Source organism: Etheostoma cragini, chromosome 12 (assembly GCF_013103735.1).
Source record: "Etheostoma cragini isolate CJK2018 chromosome 12, CSU_Ecrag_1.0, whole genome shotgun sequence".
In the NCBI taxonomy this organism is placed as follows: Eukaryota; Metazoa; Chordata; class Actinopteri; order Perciformes; family Percidae; genus Etheostoma; species Etheostoma cragini.
This window is the reverse complement of record NC_048418.1, coordinates 7,581,755-7,600,210: the sequence shown is the minus strand read 5'-3', so window position 1 is coordinate 7,600,210 and position 18,456 is coordinate 7,581,755. Positions and strand designations below refer to the sequence as shown.

Genomic DNA, 18,456 nt, shown 5'->3' with positions numbered 1-18,456 from the left:
GTCGACTATTCCCTCCTTGAACAAAGCTGATAATAATAAAGTTGCGTCCTGAAGCAGATGCAGCCCATCCAGTGCTCTAAATTCTGCCACTATAGTACCTGCTACATTTTCCTCTGTTTGACCTGGTCAGCAATTCTTTTGGCTCTGCTTCTATCTGCCTCTCCAGGGTGGAAGAACCTTCCTTTTTTTATCTCTTCAAAAAGTACAGTATATTGCTCAATAAGTGCTTACTTCACATCTGTCCAGTTAGATTAGGTTTGTACAGGAACTGATTCCACCATTCACTCAGGGTCGGGACATGTTGGTTGGGACATATCCCTACCAATATTTAGCGACTACTGATTGTCCCCATCATTCATTTTGACCACCAAAATTCAAAAGTCACTTAAACTTTGCTTCAAATGGTGTTCTGCCGGTCAGAGGGTCTGACGGGGATACCACCATATCAGCAAAGTTATAATGTAGATCACAGCAGACTATAGGGAAGGTAGTATTATTTCTTGAAATATTGCAACTTTATTCTCAATTAATTGCAACTTTATTTACAACATTGTTTCTTCAAATATAACTTTATTCTCAGAGTCTCAAAGAACACAGATATTTGGGATATGTTTTGAATGTGCAGAGAGTTTTGAACATCAGAGCAATTAAAGGGGTTCAAAAACTAACATTGATTTATGTATCAAACACATGCACACATGCAAAAATGTTTACTTCCCAAAAGAAGGACAAGTAAAGTAAATGTGCATGCCTACATGTGTGTTGACTCAGAAGGGATAACAAATTAAACATGTTAATCCACAGGAGAATGTACAATTGAAAACAATACAGGATCCCTGAGAGCCTTGCTGCATTATATTTTGAATTGTCACCAGCCTGAATTTTGTGTTGTCGTTTTTTTTTTTCATAAATTACATTTCCACCATAAAGTTAAAAATCACCAGAATACAGAAGAATATTAGTTTGACGCTCAAAATTTTACATGAACAGCTAATTGTCCACAGTAAAAGGGTTCTGTCAAATTTCTCACACAGTTTACCACCATTATTTATCCTCTTACAAGTGACACGCTGTGATTAGAATAGATGGCTTTGCTCCTAGACCAGCCAGTTCTACAGTAGATGACAGTGTAACAGCATAAGACCCCAGAGGGACTGTCTTCTCCCACAGACACAACATGACAGACATATTGAAAGCAGGTTTTTAATGTCAACTTTAGTGTCATCTGGAAAAAAGTCTGTAGCAGTCAATATTCTCATTCAAGCGTTTAGGCAGACCACAATCGTTGTGCAGTGCTTTGTGTAGCACTGTAATAATTATGATGCAAGTGGGTCAGTTTTTTGATCCTGTTCTCCAAACTTACTGTTTTATGATAAAAACATTGTCCCAGAACACCTAAAATTTATCGGAAATACAGTGCATACAGTGTTTTTTTTGTTGTTGTTTGCAAACGTATTAAAAAATAAAGAACGGAAATATAATATGTACATTATTGTGTTCAAAATAATAGCAGTCCAACATCAATAACCTCATGAATCCTATTTTTTGGTAAAAAAGATATTTCTACATGGCCGATAATTTACTAGTAAGTCATGGAAAACAAACAGACCCAAAAGTCATGACATGCATGCTGCTCATACTGCGTATTTCAAACTGTAATTGAAAGGGCCATGTTCAAAATAATAGCAGTGTTGTGTTCAATCAGTGATTGATTCTGTGAAGAAACAGGTGTCAATTATGACTCATATTTAAGGAAGAAAGGAAGCAAATGTGTGTGCTGGTCATTGTGCATTTCACACTGAAGTTCTCAACAAAATGGGTTGTTCCTGACGTTGCTCTGAGGAACAGCGGACTTTGATTTAAAAGTTGATTGGAGAGGGGAAAGCATATAAAGAAGTGCAGAAGATTATAGGCTGCTCAGCCCAAATGATTTCAAATGCCTTGAAATGGCATCCAAAGCCTGAACGACGAGGGAAAAAACAGTCAAGTACCATTTGAATGGATCGAAGAATAGTCAAAATGGCAAAGGCCTTTTTCAGTTTATACAGTAAATGTTAAAGTTTATAAAGAAAAATGCAATTAATGATATTTTTTTATAATAACAGTCTAATATTCTTTTTTCTTCACTTTCTGTAAAGGTAGGACACAAACTTCCCAAAATTGGTCATGTTTTGATTTGGAATTGATCCTGCAGTGTACCAAATGCATTGATATTATGGAATTAAACGATATTCTAAGGATTTTGAGCCATATTCACTTATTTTTTAAACACACTGCTATTATTCTGAACACAACTGTAAGTATTCACAGCCTTTGCTCAATACGTTGTTGTGGCACCTTTGGCAGCAATAACAGCCTCAAGTGATTTGGAATATGAAGCCACAAGCATTGCACACCTATCACTGGCCAGTTTTTCCCATTCCTCTCTACAGAATGTCTCAAGCTCCATCAGGTTGGACAGGGAGCGACGGTGCAAAGCCATTTTCAGATCCCACCAGAGATGTTCAATGGGGTTTAAGTCTGGCCTCTGGCTTCTGCACCATTTGGCCATTTGCACATGGGTATTGTTTGTTGAACAATAATGAAAATAAACGTATGGCCCAGGGGAAACGTTCCTTGTTAATCTGGCAGTGCGTGCTGTTCATGCCCCATAGTGCCTACCAGAGGGAAGCAGGAAAAACAGGTAGTGGTGAGCACGGTGGGTAGTGTCTTTGAGAATGGATCTGGTTCTGTTAAGGCAGCAGGAGTGGGTGAGCTCTTTCAGGGAGGGCAGAGGGCAGCCTATAGTCTTTTGGGCTGTGCCTCTGCAGAGCACTCCTGTCTGGCGCAAAATACCCCGCATACTTAAGTCAATTAAGTGCTGTGAAGATATTCTCTCCTGACAAACATTGCCCGTCAAACAGTTTTTGACAAACTATGTTACACTTGTCGATCCACATTCTGAACATCAGTGTTGCATGGACTACTGCCCATGATTTACAACTCTATTTCAAACTATCAAGATGCAGAGTTCAACAGAAAGGGGCTGCGACTCTCAGTTCACCACCTGCTCAGTGCAACATCATGTTGTCCACCATTGAATAAAACATTTTGATGCTCATTACTGAGCTTGTAATCTTGTTGTTTTGGACAATAGGTTGCAACAGATATGTGCCGTCACAGAGACGACACATTAATATTAATTTTGGCTTTTGGCAGTGCGGTTTAGCATATGAAACAATTTAACTGCAAGGCAATCAATCAGTTAGCTCTTTTCAGCAACCATCCAGCTTTTGATTGCAAACATTTAGCGCTTACTCTCCATTTTCTCAATTTGTCTGTGATATCTGCCATCTTCATTTATTTAAATCAGAGCCAAGATCATTAGCCACCTATTCTCCAGAGCTGACAAAGTGAGAACGTCTACAGGATGGGAACATAGCCACACTGGAAGTAAAAAAGAAACGTTACAAGCTAAAAAAAAATGGGTAACTTTTTTACAAGTATGAAACAACTTAACATCAGAAGGCAGTAAAAAGACAACGTGTCTAAGGGTACCCTATTTATCAGGGCTGTATACAGATGCCACTGAACTGTCACTCAGCTCTTGGCAGAATAGGTAGCAGTTTATAGGAATATTGGCTGTTGAATTCTAAAGTAATTTTTGTATTTTGGTTTGTTTGTAGTTTACACAGGACTCTTTCAGGCAAACCCGCCAAAATCAAATCATTTCCTCAGGACCTTGTTTTTCGGACTTTGTCCTGCCAAGTTAGAGATTTGATGGCAGACAAAGTCTGCCGCTCTTTGCTGTAATTCACTAACTAATAACATAATAATTTAATTCACTAGGCACAGCTGTTCTTCCAAGCTTTAGTTTTTTCCTAATGTTTGAGCTTTGTGCCCGGGGGTAAGAGAGATAACTTTAAATAAATGCTTTCTTTACAAATACAAAAACAGAAGAGCAAAAGTTCAAGGCTTTTAAGATTAACCAGTCCATTTGTTGGCTCAAACACAACATGCAAATGTAAGCATATTTAGCTAACCCGCCTACTACTCACAGTAGCAATGCTAATGAAGTTTTACTTCCAGGGCCAAAGAGCATTTCATACCACATTAGTTTGTAGGGTAACAGGTTAGATAAAAAAAACAAAAAAAACCTGTCCAAGTGCTACACCAATTGAGTAGTATTTCCCCAATGTGTTAAAACTAAACATCACAGTTTAGCCTAAAGTTTAGTGGCTCTGTCCCGCCCTCTTGGTTTGATCCTTGTCCTAAACTTCGTTTCCCCTGTCACATTAAAGTGAAACATATTTGACAATACAAATATTTAGATATAATCTTGTGACGGTTTGACACCAGCCACAACGCCAGATCGGATCAGGGGCATAAAGTAAGGGGGGGGGGGGGGGGGGGGGGGGGGGGGGACCAATGGACTCTGCTTCCTTCCCCCCTCATGCACAAAGATTTTCGAACTCTGCTTCATTTTGATCTCAACTACACACTTTAAAGTTTCTTGCATAGTTGCTGCGCTATCAAGTTGGCAAAATCTGGCCACAGACAGACCTGGCAAAGTACTTAATTACACACACACACACACACACACATCACGGTTGTGATGTCGGGACTTGTAATTAAGAATAAATCTCAACCGCCATACCTGTCTTGTCTAAGAAAGCTAAGCAGCAAAACTGGGTTATCTTACGGCTTTTTTTCACTGCATGGTACCTACTCGACTCAACTTTTTTTAGTTTTCCATTACAAAAAACGTGCCTGGTCCTTTTTTTAGTTCCACCTCAGTAGAGGTTCCAAGAGAGCTGAGGCAACATTGAACAACACGACATTTGAAAATAATGTGTCTTCTGGTTGTGGCAACAGCCTTCTACATTCTGTGTGTGTGTCGCATAACGTCACGGCAGTTTCCTGCTATGACGACCAGCCACGCTCGCCTCAGGCATGAGGCGGGACTAATCTGCAATGGAAAAAGGAGGATGGGGCACCGCGGCTGAGTCAAGCCAAGGCGAGGCGAGGGGAACAGAGCAGGTACCATTACAGGAAAAATGCCATGAGAACGGAAAAGTCTGATCTTACATTTGTTATTAAGAACAAAAAATCTTCTATTTGTCATTTCATCCAGCAAAAAACAGTTTGTTGACTACCTTTGTCTGAAATCAAGGACTGAAAAAAAGGTTTTCATGACAGAAACTCGAATAAAATAATCTAAACTTGTTTTGTATGAATGAACATGTACGAACCCCAAATTAATTATTAATAATGAATGAGTATATTAATACACATCTGAATAGTGAGGAGCCTACAGGAATGCATGAGTTTACAGCACGTTGTGCGTAATGTAAACTGAACAATGCAGAAAAAAGAGCACTTACAGCAAACACATTTCCAACTTAGCACAGTGAAGCAAGTGCTAAAATGGAATTATCTACATATAGAGGAGACTCAAACTAATATAGACGTTTCATTAAGAAGTAAGCAGGGAGAGATAAAAACATTTAAGTCATGCCATTTTTATGCTTGAGTGATTTACTTGTATGTGTGCCACTATGTGCACAGAATATCTACCTTTTGAGTACACCTACCTTTCACCTCCCTTAAAAAAAGAAAACTTGCCACAGCAGGTGCCTCTTTTGAAAGTGGCTCCCTGTCAGTGTGTCTCTCCATGGCGATGATGTTGAGTGACAGCCGCCGACACGGCCATCAGGCTGAGGTGCACATGGAGAGACTGCTTAAGTTTGTGGAGGGTGAAGATGATTTTTCAGTTAGCAAGTACGTCCATGGGTAGGTCACTGAGTATAAGAATAGTATCAACCTTCACATCTAAGTTTGCCCAAGGATGCTAATAAGTAGTGTCTTCTACACATTTCCGTCTTTTGCTTTTACTTTTTGATTATGTTATTAGAGATGTGGTTGGCAAAAATAACCAAAATAAAACCCAGGTTTACAGTAATACATTAGTTTTGCACTACTTCATATTTATGTTTGAGATTCCCAGGAAAATCACATTCATCATACATTCTTTTTTTTCTTCCGCTGCCTCTGTCTCCTCACTGATGAAACCTTCTGAAGAAGTAGAAATGCGGTTTCCTGCTCTCTTTGCCTCTCTATAGAGCTTTCAATCTCCCATTTCAAGTTGTCTGACCTGCCCTCTATTCTGTCACCCCTGTATTTTATTTCCTCTCCTTCTATCCTCCTCTTCCAACTTCTCTCTCCTACAGGGGAAATTTGGATGCCTTGTAGCAGCAAAAGTCAAACCCCCACATATCTGAGCACACTGTGTCAATGCTCGCTAATTGTCCTAGTAATAATCCTCTTCTCGCTCATTTCCTCGCTGTCTCCAGGTGCACGGGATCAATGCATCGTTGAGCAGGAAACGTGAGCAGCGCGTGTTATTCATGGTGGCAATCATGGTGACCTGCTACCTCTTGTGCTGGCTGCCGTATGGCATCATGGCCCTGATGGCCACCTTTGGGCCGCCGGGCCTGGTCACACCCGTGGCAAGCATCATCCCCTCACTACTGGCCAAGACAAGCACATTCATCAACCCAGTCATCTATGTCTTCATGAATAAACAGGTGAGTGTGTGTGTGTGTGTGTGTGTGTGTGTGTGTGTGATGCTGTTACAAAGCAGCAGGCAAAGGGTTGGGTACCGTTCAATTTTACTCCTGAGACCGGCACTTATACCTAAAATTCAGTTCCGGTAAACAACTGTACTTGTAACAAGTGATTCCAAAGCTATTTATCATATTTACTTAGACCATCATATTAGTTAGGAAGATTTAACACACCACACAAAGTAAAACACCTTCTTCTTTCCTTTCGAACCTGTCCCCACAACCTATCAAATTAAATATTTATTAAGTTCTTGCGCTACACTGAAACTTTTATTCTTGTATTTCTATCTTTTTTAATTTAGCCTGTTCTTATTTTTTTTATCTCTTTTGAATTTCTCTTTAATGTTTTAGGTTAAAGCATTTTGAATTGCCTTGTTGCTGAAATGAGCTATAAAAATAAAGTTGCCTTGCAATCTCCAGCCTGTCAGTCAAAAGGGATATGCAAAAGAGCTGTTCACTACGCCCATGTAAATGTGACTGTACAAAGCTTACATCAGAGCTAGTCAAAGACACTGTTGAGGGGGACACATTTTAAGAAGGCCAAAACTGAGTGAATAAAGAATGCAGACCTCCCAGGCATTGTCAGATATTGTCATCCACATGCATATTAAATAGCCATGAGGTTAAGCACTTCAGGGGGGAGGGGTTGCTTTGTCTTCTGCAGCAGCTACGTTTACAAGAATTTGTCCAAATTTGTCCACTTTTGAGATAAGTAGCAATCTAATTAATCATTAGACTACAAACCTGAAAAGTTTTGCTTTAGCTCGTTTGCAAAGCATTGCTTTTTGCAGAGTAGATAGATAGATAGATAGATAGATAGATAGATAGATATTTATTGATCCCAAAAAAATGGGAAATTACAGTGTTACAGCAGCACACAAAATATGCCCGGTTAAAACGGGCATTATCCCTGGTTGCTAGTGTCATCTAGCAACCAGGGATGAAGTGTTGAAGAGTTTTATTGTCTGTGGTAGGAATGATTTCCTGTAGCGTCCGTGGAATTGAGGAGTAGACTGAATGTTTGACTGAAATGATTTTAGCAGCATGGTAGCAGCTTAAAATGATCCCAAACCTTGTCCTTTTCTCTTGCCTTTCTTTTCTCTATTTTTGCTGTCCTTCATTTTGAAATGAATGAGGCTTCGAGGAAAATCAATTTGCATCAAGGATTTTTAGCAACTGAAATATTCAAGTTACTCGAGGAATCCTACAATCTCCAGCCTGTCAGTCAGTCAAAAGAGCATGCCTAGAACACTCCCTGTCTGTCTAGAAGTTTTAAAACTTCCTGTTTTTAAATGTTGCCATTATGTTGCAGTGAACGTAGCCTGCAGGAAGTTAAGAAACATGCTTTTTAGGCATTGCCGTGACTCACTGTGACTTAACGTTAAGAAACTGAGGCAACATTAATTTGTTCCATCCGCACCTCTGTGTGTGTCAGAGCGCAGCCCCACAGGTAGGCAGTAGTACCGACGTAATTAAAAGTATTAAAGAAAGTATTAAAAGTACTCAATGTGGAAATTCCTCACATTTTAGAAACTGGAAATGATCAAAACAGTTCTGTCAATCAACTAAAGCAGTTATAAAGTTGGGTAGTAAAAGTTTTTAATAAAACATATTTTATAAACTGCATTTTGTGTGCAAAAAGCTTTATGTGTAAAGTAACTAAAGCTGTCAGATGAATGTAGTGGAGTAAAAAGTACAATATTTCTCTCTGAAATGTAGTAGAGTAGTAGAAAGTGGCATTAAGAAAAGACTCAAGTAGAGTAAAAGTACCTCAAATTTGAACTTAAGTGCAGACTGTACGTCATTTAGTACAGTACTTGAGTACCGGTAAATGTACGTCTATGTAAGTTGTAGTCCACCACTGGTTTCACGGTGTTTTGATTACCCTTGGCCAAGTCCTACTTCAGACAATATGATGAATCACTTGGGGAGGTATTATCTTTAATTGGGGTAACCTATTTTGAGCTCTTTGTTATAAGTGGCTTGGGACTATTACATCTACTTGCTCTACTACTTTGTTGTGTTTAATTTGCCTGTGTGGAGGTAAATAAAGGCTGACACAAAGACTGCATGTCACATGCCCGTCTTAGGGGGGTTCTATTCATCACTATTTTATCACCATCACTGCTGGACGTTTTTAAGCTGTGTGCTCTCCTAATACAGTGGGGAGAACAAGTATTTGCTACACTGCTGATTTGTCAGGTTTCTCTACTTACAAAGCAGGTAGAGGTCTGTGATTTTTTATCAGATATACTGGAGACTGGCTAGACCACTCCAGGACCTTGAGATGTTTTTTACAGAGCCACTCCTCAGTTTCCCTGGCTGTGTGTTTCGGGTCGTTGTCATGTTGGAAGACCCTCTTCCATGCTCTTCCTGAGAAAGAGGTTGTTGGGCAAGATCTCGCGACACATGGCCCCATCCATCTTCCCCTCAATATGGTGCAGTTGTACTGTCCCCTGTGCAGAAAAGCATCCCGAAAGATTGATGTTTCCACCTCCATGCTTCACTGTTGGGATGGTGTTCTTGGCGTTGTACTCATCCTGCTTCCTCCAAACACGGCGAGTGGAGTTTAGACCAAAAAGCTCTATTTCTGTCTCAGACCACATGACCTTCTCCCGTTCCTCCTCTGACTCATCCAGATGGTCATTGGCAAACTGCAGACGGGCCTGGACATGCGCTGGCTTGAGCAGGGGAACCTTGCATAAACTGCAGAATTTTAATCCAGGACGGCGTAGTGTGTTACTAATGGTTTTCTTTGAGACTGTGGTCCTTGCTCTCTTCAGGTCATTGACCAGGTCCTGGCGTGTGGTTCTGGGCTGATCCCTCACCTTCCTCATGATCACTGATGCCCCGTGAGGTGAGATCTTGCATGAAGCCCCAGGCCGAGGGAAATTGACGTCATCTTAAACTTCTTCCATTTTTTAATAATTGCGCCAACGGTTGTTGCCTTCTCACCAAGCTGCTTGACCATTGTCCCACTAAAATATTAAAAACAATAAGAGCAACCAAACGACATTGACAAGATCAGTTTTGTACCTATTAAACAAATGCGATGTCCCGTCTTAACGAGCTTTAGAGATTCATGTGTCAGATTTTGTTACCTTCGAAAGGAGCCAGGATAGCCGTTTATCCTTTGTGTATCCTATACTAAAATGCCCTATGTTAATGTTTATCTAACTTACTCATCTAATCGAATTATCCGCTAGAAAGAGAATAATATATTTCTTAAAACGATGACCTATTCCTAAAAAAAAGTTTGTTTAAATAAGCTACGGTTAAAACTAACAAGAAAAAACACTGACACATTTGACATCAACATATTCCCGCTGAGTCACGCTCACTTTAAAACCAATTAAAAGCGCAATAAAAAGGAAAATCTCAAAAGTGAAATGACCTTTTTTCCTCTAACTTGCTCCTACAAAATGTGTAGGAGCCCATTATTTACATTAAGAAGCTGATTAGGAAAACACTTTTTCAGGCCTTTAAAAAAGGTCTCACATTCTCATTTTCAGGTTCAAGTTGTCTTTTTAGTTTCTACTAAAAACTGTTTACATGCTTTAATGTAAAAAAATAAAATAAAAAATCATTGTTCTCGCACTAAATAAACCTGTAGTGACACTCTTACATACTCAGTTTGAGTGCCTGTCTCATTTAGCCCCCCTCACAAAAAACCTATTCCTCTCAGATTGGTCAGCTTTTCCAGGTCTTCCATGTCTGCACTGTTGGAGTCTCTGCACCGTCATTGCAGCAGGGGAAGGACTGTAACTACACTGTAGCAGCACTTTCTACCTATGTAGAGTAACGTTGTGAGAACCATTCACATTACAACCGTACTTAAGACCTGACGGCTCGTTTAAACACACGGCTTTGGAATACCGGCTGTTTGCATTTCTCTGTGGGTTGACAGTTTATATACTTTCACAGTTTTTATATAACACCTAGACCTGCTTTATGATTAAAGAATACATGGACATTAACTTTTTACAATATGGGACCTTTACATTTGTGGACACAAATGCTTGAAAGTTCAATAGCGCAGTCGATGAAATGCTGCAAACATGTGACTGTACATCTGTCACAAGTTAAAAGAAAGACGGAATACTTTTTGGGCCATCAGCTTCTAAACAAGAAAAAGACAGAGCTGGCCTCACTCTGGAGGGCCAGAGTGACAGGCGACAGAATGAAAGCCAGAAGGCATTCAGGGTTGGGAAGTGAACTCCAACATCAGACAAGTTTCATCAGTCATTCTTTGTGTTATGCCACTAGTGGCCAAAACGTGGAGAACAACATCTGATTATAAACAAGATGTACATAAATACTAAATTATCAATTGAGGTTTGGGGAAAACAAAGCCTTTGTATACAAAGTCAATGCATAAGTTAATTTAAAATGGAATGTGCAATGCTGGCTTGTTTGTGTTATTTAATGTAATCCACATAATGATGGAAACAAACATGTTGCGTTGAATCATTCAATCTAAGACGTTTTATTTAGAAATTTCATATTCAGCAAAGACAGAGCTTGGAGTCTAGAACATTAGTTGGCATTGGATCCAAGATTCTCTTCCCTGAATTAGATTAGGTTATTTCTAACGAAGGTCTAAGGTGAATTCGAATCAGGTTTAATGAGAATATTTGCTAAAATTCAGTTGTGAAACAGGATTTGCTTAGAGGTCAGGAGGTCATTGTTAAATGTATAATAGAAATGTTGTAAAGAAGTTGATAAAACATTCCTGTATACCAGAGTTAAGTGCTGACCGGGCTGGCTGTTAGCTGGCTGATTGTGGATGTGTCCGCAGACCGGGCTGTTGTCAGCCCTCATCCCGACTGAAATCTCGCAGGGCCGGGAGACTGAAGCAGAAGACAGAGGTGTGCTAGCTAGCTAAACAACCATTAGATTAGTTGTCTATCTATACAGTTAACGTTACTGAGGAATTTGTGGGTTAGTCCAGAGTTTTTAACTGTCAAAACAATCATACTAAAAGTAAATGAGCGTGTTGAACGGTGTCGTAATCTTGTATCGCCCACCAAGAATTAGCTAACGTTATGGACCTAGCATTAGCCACTTGCTTGTCAACACGCACCTTTACAGTAGGCACTTAAGCACTTTTCCTCTTCATTCCCCCTACAGGCTGGGAGGGGAATTGCCCATTACTGTTATCATTACCATTATTTTCATTAGTCTCAGTGGTCCCATTCCAAAGAGTTAATTAACCACTGAAACCATTCTGGAATCATTTTAAGGTACAAAAGAATCTTTGGTGTTGGATCGATCAACATTGAAATCAAAGGTGCTCTGAGCAGTTGGGGTTTGGTGCCTTGTTCAAGAGCACCTTGGCAGTGCCCAGGAGGTGAACTGGCACCTCTCCAGCTAGCAGTCCACCACCATACTTTGGTCCATATGTGGACTTGAATCAGCGACCCTCCGGTTCCCAAACCATCTCCCTACGGACTGAAAAAATAAAATAATCAAGATCTGTAAAGATTTTTACGGAATCGTGGGTTAAAAATTGTGATACAAACCGAGCCCTGGGTTTGGTGTATTGTTACAGCCCTATTATTTACTAAGTAGTACATAATGCAGGGATGGAAGAAATGGAAAGACATTCAGCTCATTTTTGCTTGCGAGTTAATCCACCCTTCTTTTGTTTACACACTTCCTCATTATCTTGCCGCCGTGCTCATTATCTTGCTGCCGTTGTGTTGTATTCAGGTCTGTTTTGTTTCAGTGTTATTAAAGCATGTGTTAGTCATTGGGACACTGTTATCTACAAATATTTATGAATATTAAGCCAAACAAATTCCCAGCAGCAATTATTTCTATGATGACTTGCCATCCTCAGTGACTATACACGTTTTCTGCCTGTGTTTATACAGCCACTTTCCCTGGTGTGTGATAACAGCAGCTGCAATAATGCCAAGAGAGAGAACCCACAGGGAAACCATCTCCCCTGTCAATGGATTGTCAGCTCCCTTATGCTGCAACATTTTAAGCAATGGCTAATCATAAACTGGATTAAGAGTTGGACTGCTGGAGATTGTCCTGGCTCTCTGGGTGTGTTTTGAAGAGCAGCACTACACTACAGTAAAGAACTAAAATTTGAACAGAATCCATCCACATCCTAAAAGAAATTGGAAAAATAGTGGCCTGAAATTAGAGTTGAATTCTTTGTGTCCCTTTAAATGAATTTACTCAACTTATAAAAGAGTACATAATCTAATCAATTTTTTCAGCTGGCACTCAACTTGCATGTGTAACCTCTCTCTCTTTGAACAACTCACATAGTCCGATTTACATATTATTGCAGGTGAGTTTTGCCCTTGGTTGACAGATATTACTTTTACAGAGGGAACGCCTTATTGTTGACGCCTTATTACTTGAATTTAGGATTTATATTTTGGATGTAAAATGGTCTGAAACTTAACTCCTCAAACTTTGTACTTTAGGCTTATCAAGGTCCTCTAGTTAAACTTCTTGTACAAAACAATACATTTACACTTAAGAAGCTTTGTTCCTAAACGCAGTTTATCATGGTGAGTAAAAGGAACAGCAGATAACTAGAGAATTGTCATCCTCTCAGCTTTTCTCCTTAATCTAATCTTTATCATCTCATTCTGTTATTTTAAGTGAAGTACAAAATGCTGTGTAAGGTTTTAGAAGATATTCTCTTCAGACTCAGAAAGATTTCATGTACTATAAAGAGAATTGTACACAGTACTGTATATTGCTCAGTACATCTTATCACATTTAAGCTATTGAAGTGTTATGCTTTGCCATAAAGTTAAAACTTTCCTCACAGTTACTGTCAAGAATTATTTATTTGTGAAGTTGGAACTCAACACAAAACTACACCCTGTTATAGATGTTGCTCCATCATTATGCTCCTGTATTTTCTGTCTCACACTTCCTTCCTACCTGATTCCCTGCTGACTGATCTCACAGGGACATTTTAACCGACACGTCCATGACCTTATGACAGCGTAAGAGCAAAAGTGGGAGAAAGGGACACAGAATTTCCTGTATGTCATTTTCAGTCTTCAATTCCTCCCAGCCCGTTACTATGGAAACTGTGAGTTGAGGCGAGTTGAAGACTAAAAATGCTGTACAGATACAAGTAGCAGCGGCTGTGTGTTTGTCCCATCAACAATAAACGGCTCTCACAGCCAAGAGTCCTGATGTGGATGTCAGGGACCTGCACCAAGAAACCTAGAAATGATTGGTAAGTTAACACTGAGTCATCATTTTCTATCATGTGAATAAATGGTTCCCTATGTGGTTTTAATACAGTATGTCCGCTGAGAGTAGGCAACATCTTTGCTGCCAAAACTTAGGCACATTACAAAATGATGTAAATGGAAGAGGACTTGAACATTAAAAGGAAAAGTTCAAGAGTTTTCATAGTTTTTGTTTTCCTTTGAGCGTTAGATTAGAAAATTGATATGGCCCCCACTGAGTATCTCCACCCACAGCTTAAGAACTTTGCTTTGCAAGGGTGTCCATATTTTTCTCACAAGCCAATCAGAGCAGACTGAGCATTTCAAGAGGTGAGCTCAAACAGACAGGAGCTAAAACAGAGCGTTTCAGATAGAGGGTAAATACAAGTATAGTGACACAGTGACATTATACAGAATTAAACAGTTGCTAGTAGAAACCCAAAATACAAGTATGAACCTGCAAATGAGCATGATAGGTCTTCTTTAACACAATTTAAGTTGTTTCCGTCATTTTAAGAATTTTACAACACAGCATGAGCCATGGTTGGGTACCGTTCCTTTTTTACCGGTACCTATACCTGGAACAGCAACCTCGACCTGTCAGTCTCTCAATAGGGCATAGTTAACTCTATGGTGCCTGCATGTCACAGAGGAAGTCTAGTGTTAAGCACACCGCGACCCCTTTCGCCTTGCCATTCTATACGCATTCTATGTGGAGTTCTGAAAAGTGTAAATACACTTACAACCACTTTACAGGAATTGTTGTGACTTTAACAAACCTCAGACTAGAGTCAACGCTGTTTTGCTCTGTACGCACCACAGCTCTGCATGTGTGTCGGAGCTCTGGAGTCTGTCAACCAGCAGAGGACAAATACGCTCACGCTTATGCACTCTCTCTCTCTGGTACCAAAATGAAAATGGAACTAAAAAATGGTGAACGGTTTTATTTTCTCAAGTATCCGGCTGTACTGTGGCCCTCCTTTATGGGATTACCTGCCTGGCTTGACACATTTACTCGCAGTTTGCGGAAGAAATGGAGGACTATTCACATTACTTGCATTATTGGATCAACTTAAGTTAAGCAATTGTTAAATGAAGTAGTGGGCTGATGTAAAAGAAGCCTTAATCCTCTTACCATTTACTCACTTCATTAAGATCACCTAACCTGCATATGAATTAAGTAACTGTCTGCAATTGAACTCTTCTCAGACTGTGGTGAGAACACTGCAACGTTTGGGATTTAATACCAAAAGGACCACGACTTATTAATTTTGCATGGATAAAACCAATGATTGAATATGAGAATACTTCCTACTGAATGCATAATTTTGGATTCATTTGGACTTTTAAACATTTAAACAAAAATGTCTCCTATTGCAGAGCAAACGTGTGATAGCTGCTAATGATAGTATATTTGTGTGAAATAGATGAGCAGCTTACTTTCTGAGATGATGCCTGACATTTGTCCTTCTAACTGTCATCCTCTGCCCGTAGAGCATCAGCCAAGATCATAGAAAGCATCACCCTTACCTGATCTGAGCAGTCTGGGATGACCCTTCCTGAGTCATCGCCAACCCTCTTTAAAATACTCTGTCAGTGCATCTTGCTCTTTCCATCTCCCTGTCATGCTTTATTTATTCATCCGCCGTTGCCTTCACCTTACTCTTGACCTTAGCCTTGACGCCCCTGTGTCTCGACTAACTTCATCCTCTACCATCTGTCTGTTGTCTATATCTCTCTCTCTCTCTCTCTCTCTTCCATCTGTCTAACACTCTTCAGTGTGTTGTTTGGACAGCTGAGGGGAGCAGGGAGTGTTCAGTAGCACCACAGAGGCATTGACTGTTTCTTTTCTTTGCATCTACGCACTAGCCCTCACTGTTAGATGACCTATAGTTCACGGACAGACTGACAAAGGGAATGTACAGTATGTGTTGCTCATAGATACATTGTGATGAGAATTTGTCAAGGTTTTAAAAGAGATTTTAATTACGTACTTTTATTTTTTATAGGAGAAGGTTTTCATGGCGTGAGTTGTATGTTCTTTTTTCTCTAACAAATCTAAATAAAAACTTTTCATATAAAAAAGGCCAAATTATCCAAAACAGCTGGGCGCTGCTGTTTTTAGCAAACATTTCTCAAACAGGAGTAAATAGTGTATTACTTGAGGACTGTTTTCAGCTGCACATCACCTGGCAAGGCAGCATGGCTCATTTTTTTAATAAGATATATACACTGTATATATGCTTTTAATGTGTACATTTGACTTTTGTAATATGTCTACCCTAACCAGGTGCTGTGAAAGAATTTCAAAATATGTTGTGCTCATGAGAAAATGTAGTAGACTATAAGTATACCTGAAACTGTAAGTATACTAAGTACACTACGTTTACTCAAGAGTGGCGTATTCAGACTCCACATTAACAGGGGCAGAGGAAGAGGACTTGTGAATTGTCTAAATTGTGGTCCAGTACCTGTGTTTTGAAAATATGTCTTGAATGGGGTTGGAAACGCCTGGAATAAAAAGTATACCTGAATACATTGTTATGCTTTCGACCTACTGTTGGGATCTTCAATTATTCAGAATCTTCCTATCTGTCCATCAGCGGATACTCAGACTTTGACACAGGGCATCTGTGATGTGCAGAGGTTGGTGTAGAACAGGAAGAGTCACATATAATCATAATCCTGAGACTTCCAGATCCATTTCTTGGATTGAAAAATATATTCACGGGTTTCTGGGTTGACAGCAGGACCTGACAGTATCAGCGGGAAGGTCCCTGAAACTGTGTGCTGACCAACTTGCACCAGTGTCAACAATAATATTCTACCTGTCACTGGCTCAGTCTGTCCACCATCATTCCTGTGCTCGAGAAGACAAAACTAGTCTGCCTGAATGACTCGCACCCAGTGGCACTAACCTCTCTAGTAATAAAATGATTACGTTACATTTGCTCCTCACAACCCAGCACAGTGGAGCCATTACAGATTTTTTGAAACATGTAAAATTACAAATGTTAAGGGAAAACGCATCAAAATAGATTCATAACAAATTAAACAATACAAGGCAGTCATATTGGACTGCTACAACATGAATAAATAAATAACGACCATGTCTACAGAACATGTTTTACATATTTTGTACAGTATAACATAAAGAGAACAGGACAACTTTTCTTTTGCTTCTGATTCGTTCTGTTTTGTCATCTCCATATATTTCTTCACTTACACTGTCACTCATAAATTACAAATACATTTCTGATCACTTTCGTATTTTATGCTTTCCCCAGTTTTACAGATGTTTCTATGCCCTGCTGCGTTGTGAGGCGGCACCTCGACGAGGCTCGAGCATAAAGAGCTCCTCCAAGGTCGCCACCAAGGTCATGAGAGCAGCAGTCACTAGTACCCGCCGCACCAACAACTTTCTATTATTGGTAGCCACCCTGGGCCAATCGACCGCCACCTTGCCCCGACCAGACCCCTCAGTGGAAGCAACCATTGATCATACCAAAGGCCCCTCTTCAGACATTGACAAACCTGTCGTAGCACTTGTGGCTGATGATTGGCTATAACCATAAAATTACTGAGGCTCGGAGAGCAGCAGCCTGCCAATCCAGGTGGAGTTGATGCTGCGATTGCATCAGCTTTACCCCAGCTAGTAGACATGATTGACCATTAGGAAAGCCACATCTTGGACTGCTTCGGGACAATTTACTCTCAGAAGCTACGAGTCTGCGTTTCTCTGCAGATGATGATGTTGTTATAATTTTTGGAGAAACCCAATTATGTTAATAGAAGATAATTGAGGGGATCATTCATCTTCTGCAATATATAATGTTTGGTAAGTATTCACTTGTGAAAAAAATGCGTTCAGAGTGCAAGAACGTTGCATTGATTGGTTACTGAGTGTAGTTACAGACTGGAGTTCAAGAACACAAGTTGTTTACTACCCTAAATCATTTTGAATTATTTTCTAGAGTAGACAAGGTTAACAAGATAAGAGAGTAGAGTGATAGTGGTTATAATTTTAATATGTCTTCTTGGCTTTTTTCCAATGTCAGTTATTTGTATTTAACTGATAACTTGTCACTTTAAAATGCATCAGTAGTTTTCACTTCCGTTGTTAAATAAGTCTTTTGATGGAAGTAGCATTGCTAGCAGCACAAACATTTTGTCAGAAATAGTGACTTAGGAATAATGATGTAGGTGCATGTTGGAGAGTTACTGTATAGTTCCTATAGAATGTGCATGTGCACTTTTGCAGTATGACATGCAAATGAGACTGAGAAATACAGTATCTAGTAATATTCAGTTGATGGAACAGAGATTATTGATACTGGCACCATGTGTACACAATTTGTACAGAAACAGATTCCACAGCAGTAAAATAAAAAGGTGCAGTTAGCAATGCTCCGCAAAGTTTGTTGATATTTAAAATAAACTGCCAAACAAATACAATCTCCCCTTCAGAAGCGCCACCCCCTATATTCACAGATTATTACGACTGGCCGGCCGCACATTCATATGCTGCCTGCCCCCCTCTGACTGTCGCTGCCTGTTGCCAATTGGCTGGAAAAGTGTTTTGTGGCTTATGGACTCCATTCTGTTCATTTTCCATGATACAGTCAGGGAGGTGAATT

The 18,456-nt window shown here is 39.8% G+C and overlaps 1 protein-coding gene across 1 annotated transcript in view; it reads left to right on the top strand.

The window, feature by feature from the left end:
• The window catches only part of LOC117954284 (pinopsin-like), a 44,864-nt gene extending 26,711 nt beyond the window's left edge, over positions 1–18,153 (top strand). Inside the window, exons 3-4 of the mRNA XM_034887963.1 lie at positions 6,333–6,566; positions 17,107–18,153. Coding sequence (XP_034743854.1) covers positions 6,333–6,566; positions 17,107–17,388 — 516 coding nt within the window. The 3' untranslated portion in view covers positions 17,389–18,153. The remainder of the gene's footprint in view (positions 1–6,332; positions 6,567–17,106) is intronic.
• The last annotated feature ends 303 nt before the right edge of the window (positions 18,154–18,456 follow it).